The 20,263-nt window shown below is 44.1% G+C and overlaps 1 protein-coding gene across 4 annotated transcripts in view; it reads right to left on the reverse strand.

The window, feature by feature from the left end:
• Window positions 1-20,263, reverse strand: part of Farp2 (FERM, ARH/RhoGEF and pleckstrin domain protein 2) — a 114,127-nt gene that overhangs the window by 65,126 nt on the left and 28,738 nt on the right. For 3 of the 4 annotated variants that reach the window (XM_070000528.1, XM_070000445.1, XM_070000697.1), the window contains exons 3-6: window positions 9,082-9,186; window positions 7,543-7,585; window positions 2,768-2,846; window positions 169-266 (exon numbers count right to left, since the gene is read on the reverse strand). In XM_070000528.1, coding sequence (XP_069856629.1) covers window positions 169-266; window positions 2,768-2,846; window positions 7,543-7,585; window positions 9,082-9,186 — 325 coding nt within the window. The remainder of the gene's footprint in view (window positions 1-168; window positions 267-2,767; window positions 2,847-7,542; window positions 7,586-9,081; window positions 9,187-20,263) is intronic. The other variant, XM_070000603.1, reaches the window with a different exon arrangement.

Below are 20,263 nucleotides of genomic sequence, written 5' to 3' on the forward strand. Positions count from 1 at the left end.
CAAAATGATGAATGTGGCTATAGGTTTTGTCTCTGTCTCTAGGCAAAGACTGTACCTCAAGAGTTTACAGAAGTTAAACTTCAGCTTATCAGGAATATAATGACTATGTGAACTAAGTGCATCAGCTCTGTGACCGGTACCAGCTAGCCTTGGGGCGTAGATACTAACACTGGAGAAGGTGGGAAATGAGCAGGGCTGCAGTGGTGGCAGTGCAGGTCAAGCGCTCCTCCAGAAGGTCCCTTCTTAGTTGCAAGGCAAACAAGTACCTAGAAGGCGACACAACACAAGACACATCAACCCTGAGAGTTCTCTGAACATAACACTGACACCAGCTGTGGAGAGAGCAAACACACCCTGCAAGCAGCAGCAACCAACATTGAGCAAAATGCGGGGCCCTCTTGGAACCAGCAAGGTTACAAAAGGCCTTTCATGCGAAGAGCCAGCAGCAAGCAAAGGTCAGATGAGAAATCGGTTCAGCAGGCTGAGTCACACACGTCAGAGCACTCAAAAGTGCTGAGCATACACAGGCACTGCCAGGAGAACAACAGCAAAGAGAAATTAGCCTTCTCAGGCATACCATATACCCACACAATCACTATCTGCAGCAATACCTTCAAAAGAAAGTTCACAGATACACATTATAAAACTGAACTCAACGTTTTATTCAGAAAAGTAGAATTAAAACATAACCCAAAATATGCTTGTGAAGCTGTGTGTGTGTGTGAGAGAGAGAAAGCGCGCACGAGAGAGAGAGAGAGAGAGAGGGAGAGAGGGAGAGAGAGAGAGAGAGAGAGAGAGAGAGAGGGAGAGAGAGAGAGAGAGGGAGAGAGAGAGAGAGAGAGAGAGAGACAGAGAGAGAGAGACAGAGAGAGACAGAGAGAGAGACAGAAAGAGAGAGAGAGTCCTGAGGCTTGAACTCAGGGCCTGGACACTATCCTTGAGCTTTTTTCACTCAAAGCTAGTGCTCTATCACTTGAACCACAACTCCACTTCCAGCTTATTTGGTGTTGGAGAGAAATCTTGTGGATTTTCCTGACCATGTGGCTTTGAACTGGGATCCTTAGATCTCAGTCTTCTGAGTAGCTAGGATTACAAGTGTGAGCCACCAGCACTCCACTCTTGTGAAGCTTTGCACAGATTGATATTTAGTCTTGGTTAAGATTTGAGACTAGATTTTTTTTTTTTTTTGGGTCCGGTCATGGGCCTGAACTCTGGGCCTGGGCGCTGTCCCTCAGCTCTTCAGCTCAAGGCTAGCGCTCTACCTCTTGAGCCACAGCACCACTTCCGGCTTTTTCTTTTTGTTTATGTGGTGCTGAGGAATCGAACCCAGGGACTCATGCATGCAAGGCAAGCGCTCTACCGCTGAGCCACCTTCCCAGCCCCGAGACTAGATTTTTGATCTTTTTAGAAATGGGCACTCTGGAACACCAGCAGTGAGAATATAACTAGATAAGGCATTTGAGATATTTGCATATTCATTTATTCCATCAATAAGTAAACAATGAGCACATATTAAGTTATTGGAGCTGGAATATAAAGACAAACAATACAAACTATCTGTTCCTACTGAAATCTACATTTTAGTTAAATCTATTAAAAATTATCACATTTTCTTAAAACTTAAGATGTGTATGCCTGATACTCAGCAGTTCCATTTCTGTAAACTTTCTACAACAGTTTTCCCATTATGACTGTTTCTTTGTAGTGCTTAACAGACAAAAATTAGTCATAAGCCAGGTGCTGGTGGCTCATGCCTGTAATCCTAGCTATATAGGACACTGAGATCTGAGGACTGCGGTCATGAAGACTAAGGTCCCCAAGAGACTCATCTTCAATTAACCACTCAAAAAGCGGAAGCAGAGCTGTGGCTCAAAGTGGTGGAGTGCTAGCCTTGAGCAAAAGAGCTCAGGGACAGCGCCCAGGAATGGAAGGACAAAGGGTGAACAAGTGCAGCAGTGGTACTCACTAGACATTATGTTGAAAATGAACTATACCACCTGTGGGTGGGGATGGAAGAGAAAAACTGGGAGAGAACGAGGGAAGAGGTGATATTGTCCAAAAAGAAATGTACTCATTACCTGACTTTTGTAACTATAAGCTCTGTACATCATCTTTATAACAAAAAACTTACAAAAATTAATACATGAATGAGAATAAAAAATACAAGGACGCTTCCCTAACTTTGATCAGATGACTACATTTTCTTTCAATAATTTCTACAGAAAATCAAACATGAATTAGAGTACTCCATATATTCATAAGAACTATCAGACACTGTACTTCTCCTAATTACATAGATTTTTTTTTTTTTTTTTTTGTCGGTCATGGGGCTTGAACTCTGGGCGTGGGCGCTGTCCCTCAGCTCTTTAGCTCAAGGAGAGCTCTCTACCACTTGAGTTACAGCGCCACTTCCTACATAGATTTTTTAAAATGCATGCATGAGCAAAGTATCTACAAACTTTACCCACATGCATAACTCTCAGCTTACCTGAAAGGGTGCTGGCTCAACATCACCTAACACCACACTCCAGTCTTTGTTTTCAGATCTCTTCGATAAACCTTTCCTCTACTGCACACTTGTGTTTGTGCAGGAAACAATGGCCAGAATGCTTCTTTTACTACTCTACCTTTAGTCATCATTATGTATATACTAGCTCATTCAGTTGGCTGAATACAAGACCCTGCTCACGTTCAATGTTTGTTATTCACTCTTAACCAAAGACGGATGAATACAAGACCCTGCTCAAATTCAATGTGAGTTATTAACCTGGTATATTCTTCTTGCAACTGACCAGGATCAGGTGGGAAAAATTTTACAGCCAGGCGAAGCACTGTGTTCTTTGGCCCTACAAGAAAAAAAAGTCAGTTTCAAAACATCAAGCCAATCTTTGTATTTCCTGTTTTGTTAAAAGTATTTTTTTTTTTCAAATAAGAAGGTATTAGGAAATAATGTCCTGGAAGTGGCACTGTGGCTCAAGTGGTAGAGCGCTCACCTTGAGCTGAAGGGCTGAGGGACAGCGCCCAGGCCCAGAGTTCAGGCCCCACGACCGACAAAAAAAGAAAAAAAAAAAGAAAAAAGAAATAGTTTCCTGGCTGGTCATGGTGGCATATGCCTATAATCACAGCTACAAGGGAGGTGAAGGTAGGAGGATTATTGTCAGATGCCTGCCCAGGCAAAAGCTATACCCTACCTGAAGAGCAAAGGAAAGCTTTTAAAAGACTGGTGGTGTGGCTCACGTGGTAGAGGGCTTATCAGCAAGCATGAACTCCGGAGTACAACTGCCAGTACCATAAAAAAAAGTTCTATGAATTAAGCATCCACCACATGCATTAAAGAAAAACTGTATATCCTTTGACTAACTTACTCAAGGAACTTTAAAAAATAAGCAGGAAATCACACATTAAAATTTAAAATAAGGTTGGTAGGGCTGGGAAGGTGGCTCAGTGGTAGAGCGCTTGCCTCTCACGCATGAAGCCCTGGGTTCAATTGCTCAGCACCACATAAGCAAAAAATAAAAAATAAAATAAAATAAAATAAAATAAAATAAGGTTGGTAGTAATGGTGCGTGTTTGTAATACATCTCAACACTTGGGAGAATGAGTCAGAAGCATACAAGTTCAAAGCCAGCCTGGGTTATGAAGTGAGACCCACTCTCAAAAAAAAAAAAAAAAAAAAAAAAAAGAGAGGGTGCTCGTGGTTCATGCCTGCAATACTGGCTATGTGGGAGTCTGAGATCTGAGGACTGTGGTTCAAAGATAGCCCAGGCAGAAAAGTCCTTGAAATTCTTATCTCTAATTAAGCAGCAAAAAGCAGGAAGTGGGAATGTGGCTCAAGTAATAGAGCACTGACCTTGAGTGAAAAAGCCAGGGAAGAGTGTAAGGCCCAAGTCTGAGCCCCAATACTGGTAAAACAAACAAATAAATGCCTTCCTCCCCACCCCAAACCCCACAAACATAAGCTCCACTGTATTCCTGTTGATAATACTAGGATAAAAACAACAAAGGTGGGCTGGGAAGGTGGCTCAGTGGTAGAGCGCTTGCCTTATATGCCTGAGGCCCTGGGTTCAATTCCTCAGCACCACATAAACAAAAAGAAAAAAGCCAGAAGTGGCGCTGTGGCTCAAGTGGTAGAGTGCTAGCCTTGAGCTGAAGAGCTGAGGGACAGCGTCCAAGCCCAGAGTTTGGCCCCACGACCGGACCCAAAAAAACAACAACAAAGGTAAAGTACACTATTATTATTATTATTATTATTATTATAGTAATGAACATTTTTTGAAATCCTTCTTTATTCTGTTATTGAAAGGAAAATATAATTTATCACTTACTATACTGAACCAGAACCATGAAGGTATAAGATACAACTAATCCAAGTATTTATTGTCATTGAAATTTAATAATGATGCATATATATAATTTCACCAGAAAGAAGAGTTATTTTGCTTAACTGCTATGGTCACTTAAATGGTTTTAGTTTACCCACATATAACAAGGTTACTTCTTCACCTGGGTAGCTATGCCTCACACCTATAATCCTAGCAACTCAGGAGCTTGAGACCTGAGAACTGGGGTTTGAAGCAAGCCACAGCAGAAAAGCGTGCAAGACTCCATAACCAATTAACCTGAAAAAATACCAGGGTAAAGGTATGGCTCAAGTGGTAGAGCATTTTCATTATCAAGAAAGTCCAGAGAGCATGAAGTCCTGAGTTCAAGCCCCAGTATGAGCACAAAAAGAAAAAAAAGTTACTTTTCAGACTATTTTTCCTTCCATTTAGTATTAAAAACAGTTGTAGTCAGTGATGGGCACGTTGGTGCACACCTGTAATACCAATGGTTCAGGAGGCTGAGGCAGGAAGATAACAGTTTGAGGCTGGCCTCGGCAATATATCAAGACACTGTCTCAAAAACAAACAACAATAAACTCTAGAGACTTCACCCTAAACAATGATATAAGAACTAAGAAACAGGGCTGGGAAGGTGGCTCAGTGGTAGAGCACTTGCCTTGCATGCCTGAGGCCTGGGTTCAATTCCTCAGCACCACATAAGCAAAAAGAAAAAAGCTGGAAGTGGAGCTGCGACTCATGTGGTAGAGCACTAGCCTTGAGCTGAAGAGCTGAGGGACAGTGCCCAGGCCCAGAGTTCAGGCCCCACGACTGGACCCCCCCCAAAAAAAAAAGAACCAAGAAACAATATAATATCCCTTTTTTTTTTTTTGTAGTTCATGGGGCTTGAACTCTGGGCCTGAGCACTTCAGCTCTTCAGCTCAAGGTTGGTGCTCTACCACTTGAGCCACAGTGCCACTTCTGGTTTTCTTTTTTTCTTTTTTCTTTTTTTTGCCGGTCATGGGGCCTGAACTCTGGGCCTGGGCACTGTCTCTCAGCTCTTCAGCTCAAGGCTAGCACTCTACCACTTGAGCCTCAGCCCCACTTCTGGCTGTTTCTGCTTATGTGGTGCTGAGGAATCGAACCCAGGGCCTCAGGCATGCAAGGCAAGCGCTCTACCACTGAGCCACCTTCCAAGCCCCTCACTTCTGGTTTTCTGTGGTTAGTTGGAGATAAGAGTCTCATGGACCTTCCTGCCCTGGCTGGCTTTGAACTGAGATTCTCAGATCTCAGCCTCCTGAGTAGCTAGGATTATAAGGTGTGAGCACTGGTACTCAGCCTAATATTATATCTTAATTTTTATTACATGCTTTATTAAAGTAGTTCTTTGCTGGGCACTGGCGGTTCAACCTGTAATCTTACTACTGAGGAGGCTGAAATCTGAGGATCACAGTTCAAAGCCAGCTGGGCAGAAAAGTCCCTGGGACTCTTTATTTCCAATTAACCCCCAGAAAACCGGAAGTGGAGCTATGGCTCAATGTGGTAGAACACTAGCCTTGAGCTCAGGGAGGGTGCCCAGGTCCCGAGTTCGAGCCCCAAAACTGATTCTTTTTTCTTTTCTTTTCTTTTCTTTCTTTTTTTTTTTTTTTTTGTTGGTGGGGCCTGAACTCTGGGCCTGGGTGCTGTCCCTCAGCTTTTCAGCTCAAGTCTAGCGCTCTTACCACTTGAGCCACAGCACCACTTCTGGCTTTTTCTGTTTATATGGTGCTGAGGAATCGAACCCAGGACCTCATGCATGCAAGGCAATCACTGTACCACTGAACCACCTTCCCAGCCCCCCCCCCCCCACAACTGATTCTTCTAGGGGATACTACAATATTATTTCATACTCTGAAAACTGTTAGTTCTGCCCAGGAGAATAGCCCACTTCCTCCCACTACTTTTCATGAAGGATAGGACATAGCCTTACCAGAAATCACCTGTCCCAAACCTGTAATTACCTGTAACTGTCAAACACCTGACTGGAAGTCAGTAAGGGATCCAGGCTCTGAGGTCACTGCTGAATCCACTGTGGCCACACCTTATCCTCACCTTCCCTCTACAATCTCTGACATTAGTTCCCTCTCTGTACTTCTAAATCTGGTGCAGGCCAGTGGTTTGGTTCTCCCAATAAACTCTTGTGTCTGAACAGTGTGGTGTGCATACTTTCTTGCATACTGGCCAAAAGTTAAGATATTAACTTAGCAGTCACATATTCTATGACTTCCAAACTGGAGGCAACTCATGAGGGTTGAATTAAATATACTGGACCCTCCCACCTCTCTGTTCTAGCTTAACTGCAAGGCAACTTTTTTTTTGTTTTTTTGCTGGTCATGGGGCCTGATCTCTAGGCCTGGGCGCTGTCCCTCAGCTCTTCAGCTCAAAGCTAGAGCTCTATCACTTGAGCCACAACGCCACTGCTGGGTTTTTCTGCTTATGTGGTGCTAAGGAATCAAACCCAGGCCCTCATGCATGCAAGGCAAGCACTCTACCACTGAGCCACCTTCCCAGCCCACAAGGCAACTTTTAAGTGTGTCAGCTGTGGGTGATTACTTGACTACCATCTACAAAGAGTAGTGATGAACAGACAAGCACATGCCTGCAGCCTGAACTGAACGTCCCAGAGTAAGGCATCTTTCTTTTTTGGTAGTAACGGGGTTTGAATTCAGGGCCATGAGTCATTTCTCCAGCCCTTTTTGCATTAGTTATTTTTCAGGTAGGAACTCATGTGTTTTTTATTTTTTTATTTTTTTTGGGTCTGGACGTGGGGCCTGAACTCTGGGCCTGGGCGCTGTCCCTCAGCTCTTCAGCTCAAGGCTAGCACTCTACCACTTGAGCCACAGCGTCACTTCTGGCTTTTTTCTTTTTGCTTATGTGGTGCTACGGAATCGAACCCAGGGCCTCAGGCATGCAAGACAAGTGCTCTACCACTGAGCCATCTTCCCAGCCCCGGAACTCATGTGTTTTACTTGGGCCAGCCTGAGACTGAGATATTCCTACCAAGAGCCTCCTGCACAGCTGGGAAGACAGATGTGCACCAACATACCAAACTTTTTCTGGAAAGGTTTGAGGCCAGCCTCAATCTTCCCAATCTTTGCCTCCTGTGTAGCTAGGACAAGCATGAGCTATACCCATATCCTACCATGAAGCATCTTGAATAGAATTTTAGCGTTAAAGGACTTACTTCGTACTTGTCTAATGATGGGTTTCATAGGTTCAAGCCAAATCTAAAGAGAATTTAACAGAAAAGAATATATTAATTTCATTTAATAAGTATAATATAAACTTTTTAAAATTAAAATTAAAAGATTTTCTTTTTCGGTCATGGGGCTTGAACTCTGGGCCTGAGCACTGTCTCTCAGCTCTTCAGCTCAAGGTGAGCGCTCTACCACTTGAGCCACAATGCCACTTCCAGTTTTCTGTGGTTAATTGGAGATAAGAGTCTCATGGACCTTCTGCCCTGGCTGGCTTTGAACTGAGATTCTTAGTTAAAGGCATGAGCCACTGATACCAGCTAAAAGAATTTTTGTAACACAATTTTTGTGTGTGTGGGCTGGGAAGGTGACTCAGTGGTAGAGTGCTTGCCTTGCATGCATGAGGCCCTGGGTTCGATTCCTCAGCACCACATAAGGAGAAAAAGTGGGAAGTGGTGCTGTGGTTCAAGCAGTAGAGCACTAGCCTTGAGCTGAAGAGCTAAGAGACAGCCCAGGTCGAGAATTCAGGCCCTACGACCTGCAAAAACAGCATTTTTGTGTGCATGAATGTGTACAGCAGTCCTGGGGCTTACGCACAGGAACCTGTGCTCTCATGCGGCTTTTCCTCAAGGCTGGTGCTCTACCATGCGGCTTTTCTTCAAGGCTGGTGCTCTACCATGTAGGCTCTGTGCTGGGTGACTAGTCTGAGCCACAGTCCTGAGATCTCAGCATTCTGAGTAGCCAGAATTAAACACATGAGCCACAAGCACCTGGCTCTTAATCTTTTTGTTTTGTTTTGTTTTGTTTTTGCAAGCCTAGGGCTTGGACTCAACCTGATGTTGGTCCCTGAGTTTTAATCTAGCCTCTTTGGGTTTTGGCGATTAACTGGAGATAAGAGTTTCATGGACTCAAATCATGATCTTCAGATCTCAGCCTTCTGAGATTATAGGTATGAGCCCCTAGCACCTGGACCTAAAAATCTACTTTTGACATAGCTTTTGGGGCAGGGTACATTAGAGGTTGCTGTGGTAACACAGAGAAAAGAAGGCTTTCCTTGGCATTATGTGCAACTGATGGAAGAGTTAGAGGGATGTGCATTTGGACTTAAAGAACTAGGGTAAGGGGGCTGGGAAGGTGGCTCAGTGGTAGAGCGGTTGCCTTGCATGCATGAGGCCCTGGGTTCGATTCCTCAGCACCACATAAGCAAAAAGAAAAAAGCCGGAAGTGGTGCTGTGGCTCAAGTGGTAGAGCGCTAGCCTTGAGCTGAAGAGCTGAGGGACAGCGCCCAGGCCCAGAGTTCAGGCCCTATGACCGGAACCAAAATAAATTAAAAAAAAAAAAAAAAAAAAGAACTAGAGTATGCATTCAAATGAAAAGCAGAAATGTTGAAATATTCCTTGTAGCTAAAAATATTGTAATAGCACAGCTTTGATCAGGACATGCCAATTATCAAACAACTGACATCATTAAAGTAGGTTCTGAAGGGCTCTTTGTATACCAAGAACAGAGCTAAAGTCAAATGCACATACCCAGTGGGACTGAATGTCCTGAAACTCCAACCCAAAGTAGTCACATTCGATCAGATTCAAATGCTTCCACACTTGTGTGAGCAAGTTCTGGCCGTCACATTTAGGCTACAAGGAGACAGATGGGAAAAAGCTTACAGGCTGAGTGGTGAACAAAGATTACTTAGGAACACTGGCATAAAGTTACAATCCACCATATAACTTCAGTTCATTTCTTGCTCATTTTACCTTCAAGAGTATAAGATTTATAAACAGCCACATAACAAGTAAATGAGAGATATCTGTGCTTAGGGACTGACAGAAATACATTCATAAACACACTTCTTTCTATTTTACATTCTTATTATGATTTAGGGTATCTTTGTAACTTTACACTGCAGAAACCATTTCCAGTTTCAGATTATATATATATATATATATATTTTTTTTTTGGGGGGGGTCTGGTTGTGGGCCCTGAACTCTGGGCCTGGGCGCTGTCCCTCAGCTCTTCAGCTCAAGGCTAGCGCTCTACCACTTGAGCCAAGGCGCCACTTCTGACTTTTTTCTTTTTGCTTATGTGGTGCTGAGGAATTGAACCCAGAGCCTCATGCATGCAAGGCAAGCGCTCTGCCACTGGGCCACCTTCCCAGCCCCAGTTTCAGATAATATTTTATCAAGTGAAAATTTGATATTTGCTAAAATGCTGAGACCAACAGTCTTACTACTTGAGAAGAACAGGGGCTGTTGAGATAAAAAACAAAAACTTCTGAACAGAAAGATGTTTAATGAAATTAAACATACTGAAAAAATACAATTTATCTACTCTTATGAACTGAGTGAAGAAAAACAAATGGTTGCTAGAAATTTTAAAAAGTTCTTAATCTCTCTAATAAAAGGATAAAGTAGTAAAACCATATTTTCTCTATCACGGAGATCAGAAGAATCTGTGAAAAAGCAGGTAATCCCCACACAGTACTTAGGAGAGTGTAATTTACAACTTTGGAGGGGTGATTTGCAAACACTTCAAAACTTAACACTTATCAGCAAGAATTTTCTCCTCTATGAACACTCTCATAAACTGCATATAGCTAGTTCTACAAGAACAAATTTGGTAAGACTAGTAAGTAAGTAATAGTATGGCTATAATGGAGAATTATGCAGCCTCAGAAAGAACACAGAAGTCTGTGTACAATGGAATATAGAACAGACTGCAGGTTAGGTAAGATGAAAACTCAAGATCTCCATTTCTACGAGGTGTATATAATATGATTCTCTTTTATAATGCACATGATATTTACAAGTTTATATACAATAAACTTAAACTGTATACATGAAGCCTTGAAAAATTACTACCACTGCAGGACTGATTAGAGATAGGAGGAGGCAGGATTTTTTTTTTTTAAGGTTTTTTTTCTTATTTACTCCTGTAATGTTTCAACTTTTTGTTTCTGGTCCATTCCTGGGGCTTCAACTCATGGCCTGATTCACTGTCCCTAATCCTCCCTCTCTCCCCCTCTCCCTTATCTCAAGGCTATAGAGTCCTCCCATCTGAGCCCAACTCCACCCCAGCTTTATGGCAGTAAATTGGAGATAAGAGTCACAGAGACTTTGCTTGCTGGATTAGCTTTGAACCACAACCCTCAGATCTCAGCCTCCTGAGTAGCTAGGCTTACATCATAAGCTCTGCATCAACCCATTTTCAATACTGAAAACACATATTCAAGTGTAGGAAGGGCAAGTCTCCATTTTTCCCGAGCATCTTATACTCCTTGAAGTTTAACCAACAGATCTTCTGTGTACTAGCAATGTTTATGCTACTAGAGAAATTACTCTTGAGGAATAAAAACCTATAATCCCTTGAAATAAAGATGTATTTAAAGAATGAAAATGTATGGGCTGGGAAGGTGGCTCTGTGGTAGAGCGCTTGCCTTGCATGCCTGAGGCCCTGGGTTTGATTCCTCAGCAACACATAAGCAAAAAGAAAAAAGCCGGAAGTGGCGCTGTGGCTCAAGTGGTAGAGCACTAGCCTTGAGCTGAAGAGTTGAGGGACAGTGCTCAGGCCCAGAGTTCAGGCCCCACAACTGGACCCCCCCCCAAAAAAAAAAAAAAAAAAAAGAAAAGAAAACGTAGTGAACACCTTCCTAGGACACAGTGACTTACGTGGTAAATCCAATTTATAAATGAAGAGTAAATCTTCTGGGTTGAAGTCATTCTGACATCATCCTGTAAACACTGCTGTGATACCATGGTCATCTTGGAAGACCCTGACTGTGCTCAGTAACTCAGATAGAATGTGCCTAGGCCAGGGCTTCTCAGACCAAGCCATGGAGCAGCTTGGGTGGTTGCCAATTGGGAATCATGACAGCCATATTGTCTGTTGAAATCAATTCCTTGTGGACCAAAATCCATGGGGTTAAGCAGGATGCTGGCAGCTACCAGGAGGCTGAGATGTGAGGATCTAGGTTTGGAGCTAGCCTGAGCAAGAGAAGTACCTGTGAGACTCATCTCTGATTAACCACCAAAATGCCGTAGGTAGAGCTAAGGCTCAAGTGGTAAAGTGCTAGATTGAGCAAAAAAGCTCAGACGGCACTCAGGCCCCGATCTCAGGACTGGCACGCTGGGAAGCAAGCACGCACATGCACACACTACCAGGAATTCTGAAGCAGGGTTGTGAAACCTGGAAAAGGTTTGAGAGACTGGCATGCTAACCCCTCTTCCTTACTGGAAAGTGCTGAATCTTGGATGCCGGAGACCTTGAAGGCTGGACAAAACAGCTGACAGCTTAACTTTGGGGTACTACATAGCAAGACTTCATGTCTGGACCTTCCCGAGGGCGCAGTCTCCTGTGTCATAAGAATAAGGGAACCAGGGCTGGAAAGGTGGCTCAGTGGTAGAGTGCTTGCCTTGCATGCCTTAGGCCCTGGGTTCGATTCCTCAGCACCACATAAGCAAAAAGAAAAAAGCCAGAAGTGGCGCTGTGGCTCAAATGGTAGAGCGCTATCCTTGAGCTGAAGATCTGAGGGACAGCGCCCAGGCCCAGAGTTCAGGCCCCACAACTGGACTCCCCTCCACCCCCCAAAAAAAGAATAAGGAAACCAGTGTCTCTCAGAAACTCTGTTTTGGCTCTATAGATGCTTTACTTTGCATGTATCCATGATGATCCTCCCTCCCAATGGGGACTCGGGGCCCAAGTGCTGGTGAGCCTTGGTGTGAGAGCCGGGGACTGCGGGCTGGATGCCTCCTCCCGACATGAACCCCCAGATGCTAAGAGGCCCCTGGAAAGGTCGCTCACTCCCGGCTTCACAGGAGTCCAGACTTTTATCCTGGATGTGGGCTAATTCAACCCCAAATTTTCTGGAACCTTGGGGATAGACCAAAGCCTGTGCAAACTGTTAGTCATTTACGGCTTACCTCTACTTCCTAAGATAAGGAAGTCATTTATCACTTGAGTAAGGTTATATCACGTTGGTACTTGTGACTTCAGGAATATTGATACTTCACTTTCTGCACATAAGCCCCTGTGCCCAACTAAATAAATACTTTGGGTAGAGGGACTTTGGGAACCCGAAGCTGGTGGAAGGCTTCAGGCCCTGGAACCCCACGCCGTACGGCCATGGTTGCTCTCCATTACTGCCTTGCCCTAGTTGCAGTGGGTTGGACACTTGGGGACCCCGGGCGTCCCGCCGTCTCTCTATGTCTCTGTGTTTTTCTAGTTTTCTTGGTCTCTGGTGTCTTGTCCTACCATCCACTAGGATACAGAGTTATTCTGGGGAAGGCTCTCAGACCACCCGTTGCCTACCACTCCATCCCCTTCTCCAGCATAACCGTATGGGGCACGATCCAGACAGGGCTCTTCCTGCTTATAGGGCTGGCTGCATTCAGGACTGAGGGTGGATGTGATGTGGGAAAATGACATACACCTCAAGTATTCCATTATGGGAAACCCTCTGTCACTTTCCTTTGTGAGCCTCCAGTGTATCCCTCATTTGCGATACCTCCTTAACACCAGCTGATTTACTTATTGTTTGGTTTGCTCTTTCTACCAGGTGAATCTGAAAGGTAGAAATTGGGTCTTCATCCTATGTTGCTAGGCCTGGCATTTGGCAGTCTGCTACAAAAGGCACAACTCCAAACCCCCTCACAACGCTCTGATTCTGATAGTTTGGGGGGGAGAAGGCAATTCCCCCAGCCCCTCCCTGGTCTTCTGCCTGGCTATCGCAGATGCCAAGGTCTCTACTCCCGAGTGATCAGGAAGCCCATGTGCCAATCATGCAAACACACATGCTGGGTTCAAGATGCAGTCTTATTTTCCAGGAATGTCCTACATGTATTTGCATATACACACATACACACTTTTCTGCCAAAAGCCCTTAGAATTGCATATTTTTACAAACTACAAAGGAAGATATTTTCTTTTTTTTTTTTTTTTGGGTCCGGTCATGGGGCCTGAACTCTGGGCCTGGGCGCTGTCCCTCAGCTCTTCAGCTCAAGGCTAGCGCTCTACCACTTGAGCCACAGCGCCACTTCCAGCTTTTTTCTTTTTGCTTATGTGGTGCTGAGGAATCGAACCCACGGCCTCAGGCATGCAAGGCAAGCGCTCTACCACTGAGCCACCTTCCCAGCCCCAAAGGAAGATATTTTCAACGCAATTTAAATTTCTCCAAAGCATGGAAGATTTTTTTCCCCCCTAAACACAAAGACATCTACATCCCTGCAGAAAAATATACATTTATAGATATTAATAAAAATATTTAAAGGATAATATTGGTAAATATAAGCCAGTAACAATTAAAATAACTCTATACCATAAATTTTATAGGAAGTTTATTACTATGTCACATCAATAAACCACACAGAAATTAAATCATACAATTGGTTCCAGAATAATTTGAAGAAAGCAAAGATGTGGTTCAAGTGGTAGAGTGCTGGCCTTGAGGGAAAAAGCCAAGTGAGAGGGTGAGGAAGGTTGTTCAAGCCCCAGGACCAGCCTCAAGAATAAACAAACCAAAGAATAATTTGAAGGTTAAGAAGGTATCTAATTTAATTTCTAGTGTCTCTCTCCCATCTTCCCAGGGCTTTGCATATGCTAGATAAGGGCTCTACCATTGAGATATGCTCCAGACCCTCTATTTCTAAGTGTGTTTGTGTGTGTACCTGCACGTGTGTGTGTGTGTGTGTGTGTGTGTGTGTGTGTGTGTGTGTGTGTGTGTGTGTGCGTGCATGCATGCATGCTGGTACTGGGGTCACATTCTTTTTTTTTTTGTCGGTCGTGGGACTTGAACTCTCGGCCTGGGCGCTGTCCCTCAGCTCTTCAGCTCAAGGCGAGCGCTCTACCACTTGAGCTACAGCGCCACTTCCGGTTTTCTGGTGGTTTATTGGAGATAGGAGTCTCACGGTCTCTCCTGCCTGGGCTGGCTTTGAACCGCGATCCTCAGATCTCAGCCTCCTGAGTAGCTAGGATTACAGGCGTGAGCCACCAGCGCCCGGCTTTGGGGTCACATTCTTTATATTCTTTTTTTTTGTTTGGTCTGTCATAGGGCTTAAACTCTGGGCCTGAGCACTGTCCCTCAGCTTTTCAGCTCGAGGCCACAGTGCCACTTCCGGTTTTCTGGTGGTTTATTGGAGATAAGAGTTTCATGGCTTTTCCTGCCTGGGCTGGCTTTGAACTGTGATCCTCAGATCTCAGCCTCCTGAGTGGCTGGGATTACAGGCGTGAGCCACCAGAGCCTGGCTACATTCTTTATATTCTTACTCATGGCTGTTCTACCACCTGAGCTACAGATCCAATCCAGTATTTGGGAGAGAGTCTCATGGACTTTTCTTCTGGGCTAGCTTCAAATCACAACCCCCAGATCCATTTCCTGAGTGCTTAGGATTATAGGCGTAAGCCATTAAGATCTAGCTATTTCAAGTCATGATATAAAATACAATTTTTTGACCGGGTACTGGTATCTTACACCTGTAATCCTACCTACTCAGAAGGCTGAGATTTGAGGATTGCAATTCAAAGCCAGCCAGGGCAGGAAAGTCTGTGAAACTCAGATTTCCAATAAATCAGCAAAAACCCAGAAGTAAAGCCAGCTTTACAGGCCTTGAGTTCAAACCCCACAACTTTAAAAATAAAATAAAGTTATTTTGGGGGTTTGATGGTACTGAGACCTTGTGCTTGTTAGGATGGCACTCTACCACTTGAGCCACACGTCCAGTTCTGCTTATTGCTGGATATCTGGAGCTGGAGCTGGACTCCAGGAGACTTCTCTACCACAGTTGGCTGTAAACCACAATCTTTTGGATCTTAAACTCTTGAGTATGCTTCTGCGTCATCTCCAATGTGCATGGATAGCATCCAAACCAGGGGCTGGTCAATCTGTGCTCACAGTACAGCCCCAGCATTTGTCACAAGGATCAAATTGTGTGCACACAAAACATGGGCTCTGGAGCTGAAATCTTGGTTTCCACTGAGTGGTCATGCTCAGCCTATTTTCCTCATCTGAGGAATAAATCTAACTCTATCTTATAAGGCATTTATTTATGTATTTATTTTGGTGCCAGTAGGGCTTGAACTTAGGGCCTGGGCACTGTCATTTAGCTTTTTCTGCTCAAGGCTGGTGAAGCCACAGCTTCACTTCCAGCTTTTTGTAGGTTAATTAGAGATAAGATCCTCATGGACTTTCCTGTCTAGGTTGGATTCAAACAGTGATCCTTGGATTTAGCTTCCTCATTATGAAGGCTTTAATGAAATAATGTACAAAAACTGTTCTGATTCATACTTGGCATAAAGAGCTGCCCAAGTCCAAAGCTGCAGTCACCAACTGCACATTTGGAAGAGCACAGGCATCACCAGAGATGGTCTACTACCCACACAGAGGGCTCACACCCCGCCTTTCCCAGTTCAGTTAGACCGACCCCCAGGGTTCAGATTATCTCTTCAATGCAAGTCCACAGAGAGGACCGGTCAAAGATGGGATGCATAGCACTTGGTTCTACGATGGGTGCATTTACTCATAAAATGGCAGCCAAAAATTTCTTTCGCCTGCCAATATGTATGTAACATGGGGGCTGAGGATGTAGGTTAGTAGTAAGCTATTCATCTAGCATGTACAAGGCCCTGGATTCTATCCCTAGTACTGAAAAAATATATGAAACCTCACAATCCTTTTTATAATGTATTATGAAGATAACTTTTGGGATGTTTTTCTGTGTTACTAGGTGAAATACTTTTTCACAGAATTCACACCCTTAATTTTTTTTTTTGGTTAGGGAGCCACACCTGTGATAATTGCTATTTACTCCTGAAATTTCCAAAATTAACACCAAAGAATCACCAAGGGGTATAAAGGAGAACAGGAGGCTTCAACACTGACTGCAGGAGGGGTGTGAGTTACAAGTTTGAAGGGATGGGGAAAATGTGGGGGATCCCAACTGTCTCTCCCCATTCTTTTTTTTTTTTTTTTTTTGTCGGTCGTGGGACTTGAACTCTGGGCCTGGGCGCTGTCCCTCAGCTCTTCAGCTCAAGGCGAGCGCTCTACCACTTGAGCTACAGTGCCACTTCCAGTTTTTCTGGTGGTTTATTGGAGATAGGAGTCTCACGGTCTCTCCTGCCCGGGCTGGCTTTGAACCACGATCCTCAGATCTCAGCCTCCTGAGTAGCTAGGATTACAGGTGAGAGCCACCAGTGCCCGGCTCTCCCCATTCTTTAGTGACAGGGAAATAGGTCCTCCTCTGGCTGGCTTTCCTTCCCAACCCCTTTGTTCACTTTCTCTAGGTCATCTCAGGACTTGAACTACAAATTGTTAAGTGTCACAAACAGCTGCATCCTCAGTGTCATTTGTATCTATAATATGTCTATTGTGACTCTCACATCTTGTATACTAAAGGTACAGAAATTCAGCCTCAGTTGAACTTGGATACTTATCATCTGTTCCCAAAGCAGCAAAATAAGGTAGAAGAAGACCCTCTTTGCGGTAAATCGGAAAGACCTTCCGGCTACCTGGTCATTGATAGACAAGGGAAGAGACCTACTGTTTCATCCATGTCCTGCTGATAACACAGCCACCCAGATCACAACTGTACTTCAAATACAAGCTAGCGAAGAAAAGTACTGAGAACACAGCATATGAATTATAAGTTAAAAAACTTTTTGTTCATCTGAGCATTGGTGGCTCACGCCTGTAATCCTAGCTACTCAGGAGGCTGAGATGTGAGGATCTAGGTTTGGAGCTAGCCTGAGAAGGAATACCTGTGAGACTCACCTTTAACCACCAAACAGCCAGAAGTGGAGCTGTGGCTCAAGTGGTAAAACTCTTTTGCCTTGACCAAAAGAGCTCAGGGACAGCACCCAGATCCTGAGTTCAAGAGCCAGGACTGGCGCGCGCGCGCGCGCGCGCGCGCGCGCGCACACACACACACACACACACACACACACACACACACACACACACACACAATTTTTTTTTGTTCAATATTTCATTTGCCACTTGTACTATAGTGAATCAGACATAAAGCATATTGTTAAATATCGACATCCACAGAAACACCATTAAAGACTATGTCTAGATGGAAATGGGTACAAAAGCTGCCTAACAAAGCAGCGCTTTATCTTGAGCGCTGTGGGAAAATCCTCTTGGAACAGCATCATGTCCTTCAGCTTGTTTGCTTCTGTGCCCATTTACAGTCTGTGTGCCAAGTCTTAACTTCCCATCGGTCCAGATGCCCACTCCTGGTACTGAACTCATATCTACCATTAGCTTCATTACTTAAGATTTTTCTTGTCTAATAATTAGATCAAACCCAAATTGCCTTTTATATTACACTGCACAATGAAAATAATCTTGAGAGCTCACAGGAAGCTGCAGTGCATTCATATGAATTCTCTGAAAGGTCACCAACATTTTGGACAGGCATCTCATTCTTATTCTGGAACACTTTTAAAGAAATTATCTTTACATAGTTGTACAAAGGGGCTTCTATTCAACATAGCAGCTTATGAGTACAATGCATCTTTTTTTTTTTTTTTTGGTCAGTTGTGGGGCTGGAACCCTGGGCCTGGATGCTGTCTCTCAGATCTTCAGCTCAAGGTGAGTACTCTAGCACTTGAGCCACAGCACCACTTCCAGTTTTCTGGAGATTAATTGGAGATAAGAGTCTCATGGACTTTCCTGCCAAGGCTGGCTTTGAACCTCGATCCTCAGATCTCAGCCTCCTGAGCATCTAGAATTACAGGCGTGAGCCACCGGTGCCTGGCCTAGGAACATTTTGAATTCCTAGATTGTCACATATTTCTAAAATACTGTCCACTAAAGTTCTGCTAAGTTTCAGTGGAAGCCATAAGGACTAGAGTAGAGAGGTGTGAATGGCTATGTATGCCTTCTGGAAGGGCTCTGTACCACATGCATCCCATGTTCTTAGACTAAAGAGATAACCTGGTACAAACTGCCTTCTACCATAGAACATGGAAATGAACTGGCCCTGTCAATTCATTGTTTCACTGATACCTAGACAACAGATTTTCCTAAACTACTCAGGGAAATAGTAAAATATAAAATTTCCAAATTGGAACTTATTAATAGGGGTGAGCAAGTTACTTTTTTTTTTTTTTGGTTGGTCATGGGGCTTGAACTCTGGGCCTGGGCGCTGTCCCTCAGCTCTTACAGCTCAAGGCGCGTGCTCTATTGCTTGAGCCACAGTGCCACTTCCAGTTTTGTAGTGGTTTACTGGAGATAAGAGTCTCACAGACTTTCCTGCCCGGGCTGGCTTTGAACTGCGATCCTCAGATCTCAGCCTGAGTAGCTAGGATTACAGGAGTGAGCTACTGGCACCCAGTGCAAGTTACTTCTTTATTGTCCTCCATCTAACATCCATGATTGTCTTGCTTTGTGTTGCTAGAGCAGGGCCTTGAAGACACTCCTTTTCAATGTCTGGCTTGTCAGTAGAAGGTGCTGGTGGATCCAAGGAGTAGGGGTTTCTCTTCTGGCTCTGGGGCTTTACGTGTTCATGTGGGCTCCTACTACCCTACATTTCATCGGCACTTAGCTTCTACCTGCCAGCCTGTTCCTGTGACACCTTCATGAACTTTGCCATTGTCTAACATTTGTTGTTTCTTGGATTTTCTTTCCCTAGTACATTTCTACTGATCATGTGTGCATGTGAACGTGCATGTGTGTGCACATGTGTACATGTGAGTACCAGAAGCAGGATTTGGATTAGGGGCCTTGTAATCTAACCAGAAAAGTCTTTCTAGCTGGCTTTGAGTCATGATCCTCAGGTCTTGGCATTTTGAATCACCAAGATTACAGGTGTAAGCAACCAGCTTCTTGATTATTCCTGCATTCTTCAGTAAACCCCTATCTCCTGGTCCTTAGTAGTTAACTATTATTCCTGTTACATTTCCAAGTTCACATTACTAGTGTCATTTCTGATGCTTGACTGGGGTGTAAATAATTAAACAAGCAGAATATAAATTGCCCACAGACTGGAAAGTCTTGACACTTTTATGTTGGAAAGAGCACTTCAACTGTGAGGAGGAAAAAGCAAAGGTGCTGTGGCGCTCCAGCAAGTTCTCCGAGTCAAGCTGCCTGCACAGCTACAAAAAGTGCTGGGAGCAGAAGCTGCACGTGGCCCCAGCGGCTGGCAGAGGAGATGCAATGTGACTCACTAAAGGAGCATCAGGTGTTTGTCTGCTCATTTCCTATTTGTAGTCCCAAGTTCACGAGAAGAGGACAATCATGCCTGCCAGCACTCCTCACAAAGTCAGACAAACCTGAGGACAGAACTCTGATGAACTTCCTAAGTGAGATGGCCATGAGCTACTCTTCCCATGAGGGACACAGTGGCAGAATTGTCCAATGAAAGCATAGAACATCAGAAAAGATAAACCCCACGGTGATCTATATCTGGCTTCAGTGCGTAACTGCATAAATGTTAAGTCATACACAAGAAGCAGAGAAGCAACCTGCTATTAGCTGACAGGCTTAAAATTTCTGGACAAACAAAATGTGACTTTTTAGTTTCAGAAGAAGAAAAAAAAGCAAATTGAAGGGCAGCTAGCTTACAATCCAATCTCTTAAGGCAGATGGCCTCTAATTAAATCTTCTCTTTCATCCTCTCAAACAGAAGGGGTTCTGGTTGGCTTGCCTGTCCTTACTTGTGTATACATGTGTACACTTACATACGAACTGAAACCTGTCTGTCTGCCTGTCCTGCCCAC

The sequence above is a fragment of the Dipodomys merriami genome, unplaced genomic scaffold, assembly GCF_024711535.1.
Source record: "Dipodomys merriami isolate MVZ:Mamm:240054 unplaced genomic scaffold, mDipMer1.0.p SCAF_1, whole genome shotgun sequence".
NCBI lineage: Eukaryota > Metazoa > Chordata > Mammalia > Rodentia > Heteromyidae > Dipodomys > Dipodomys merriami.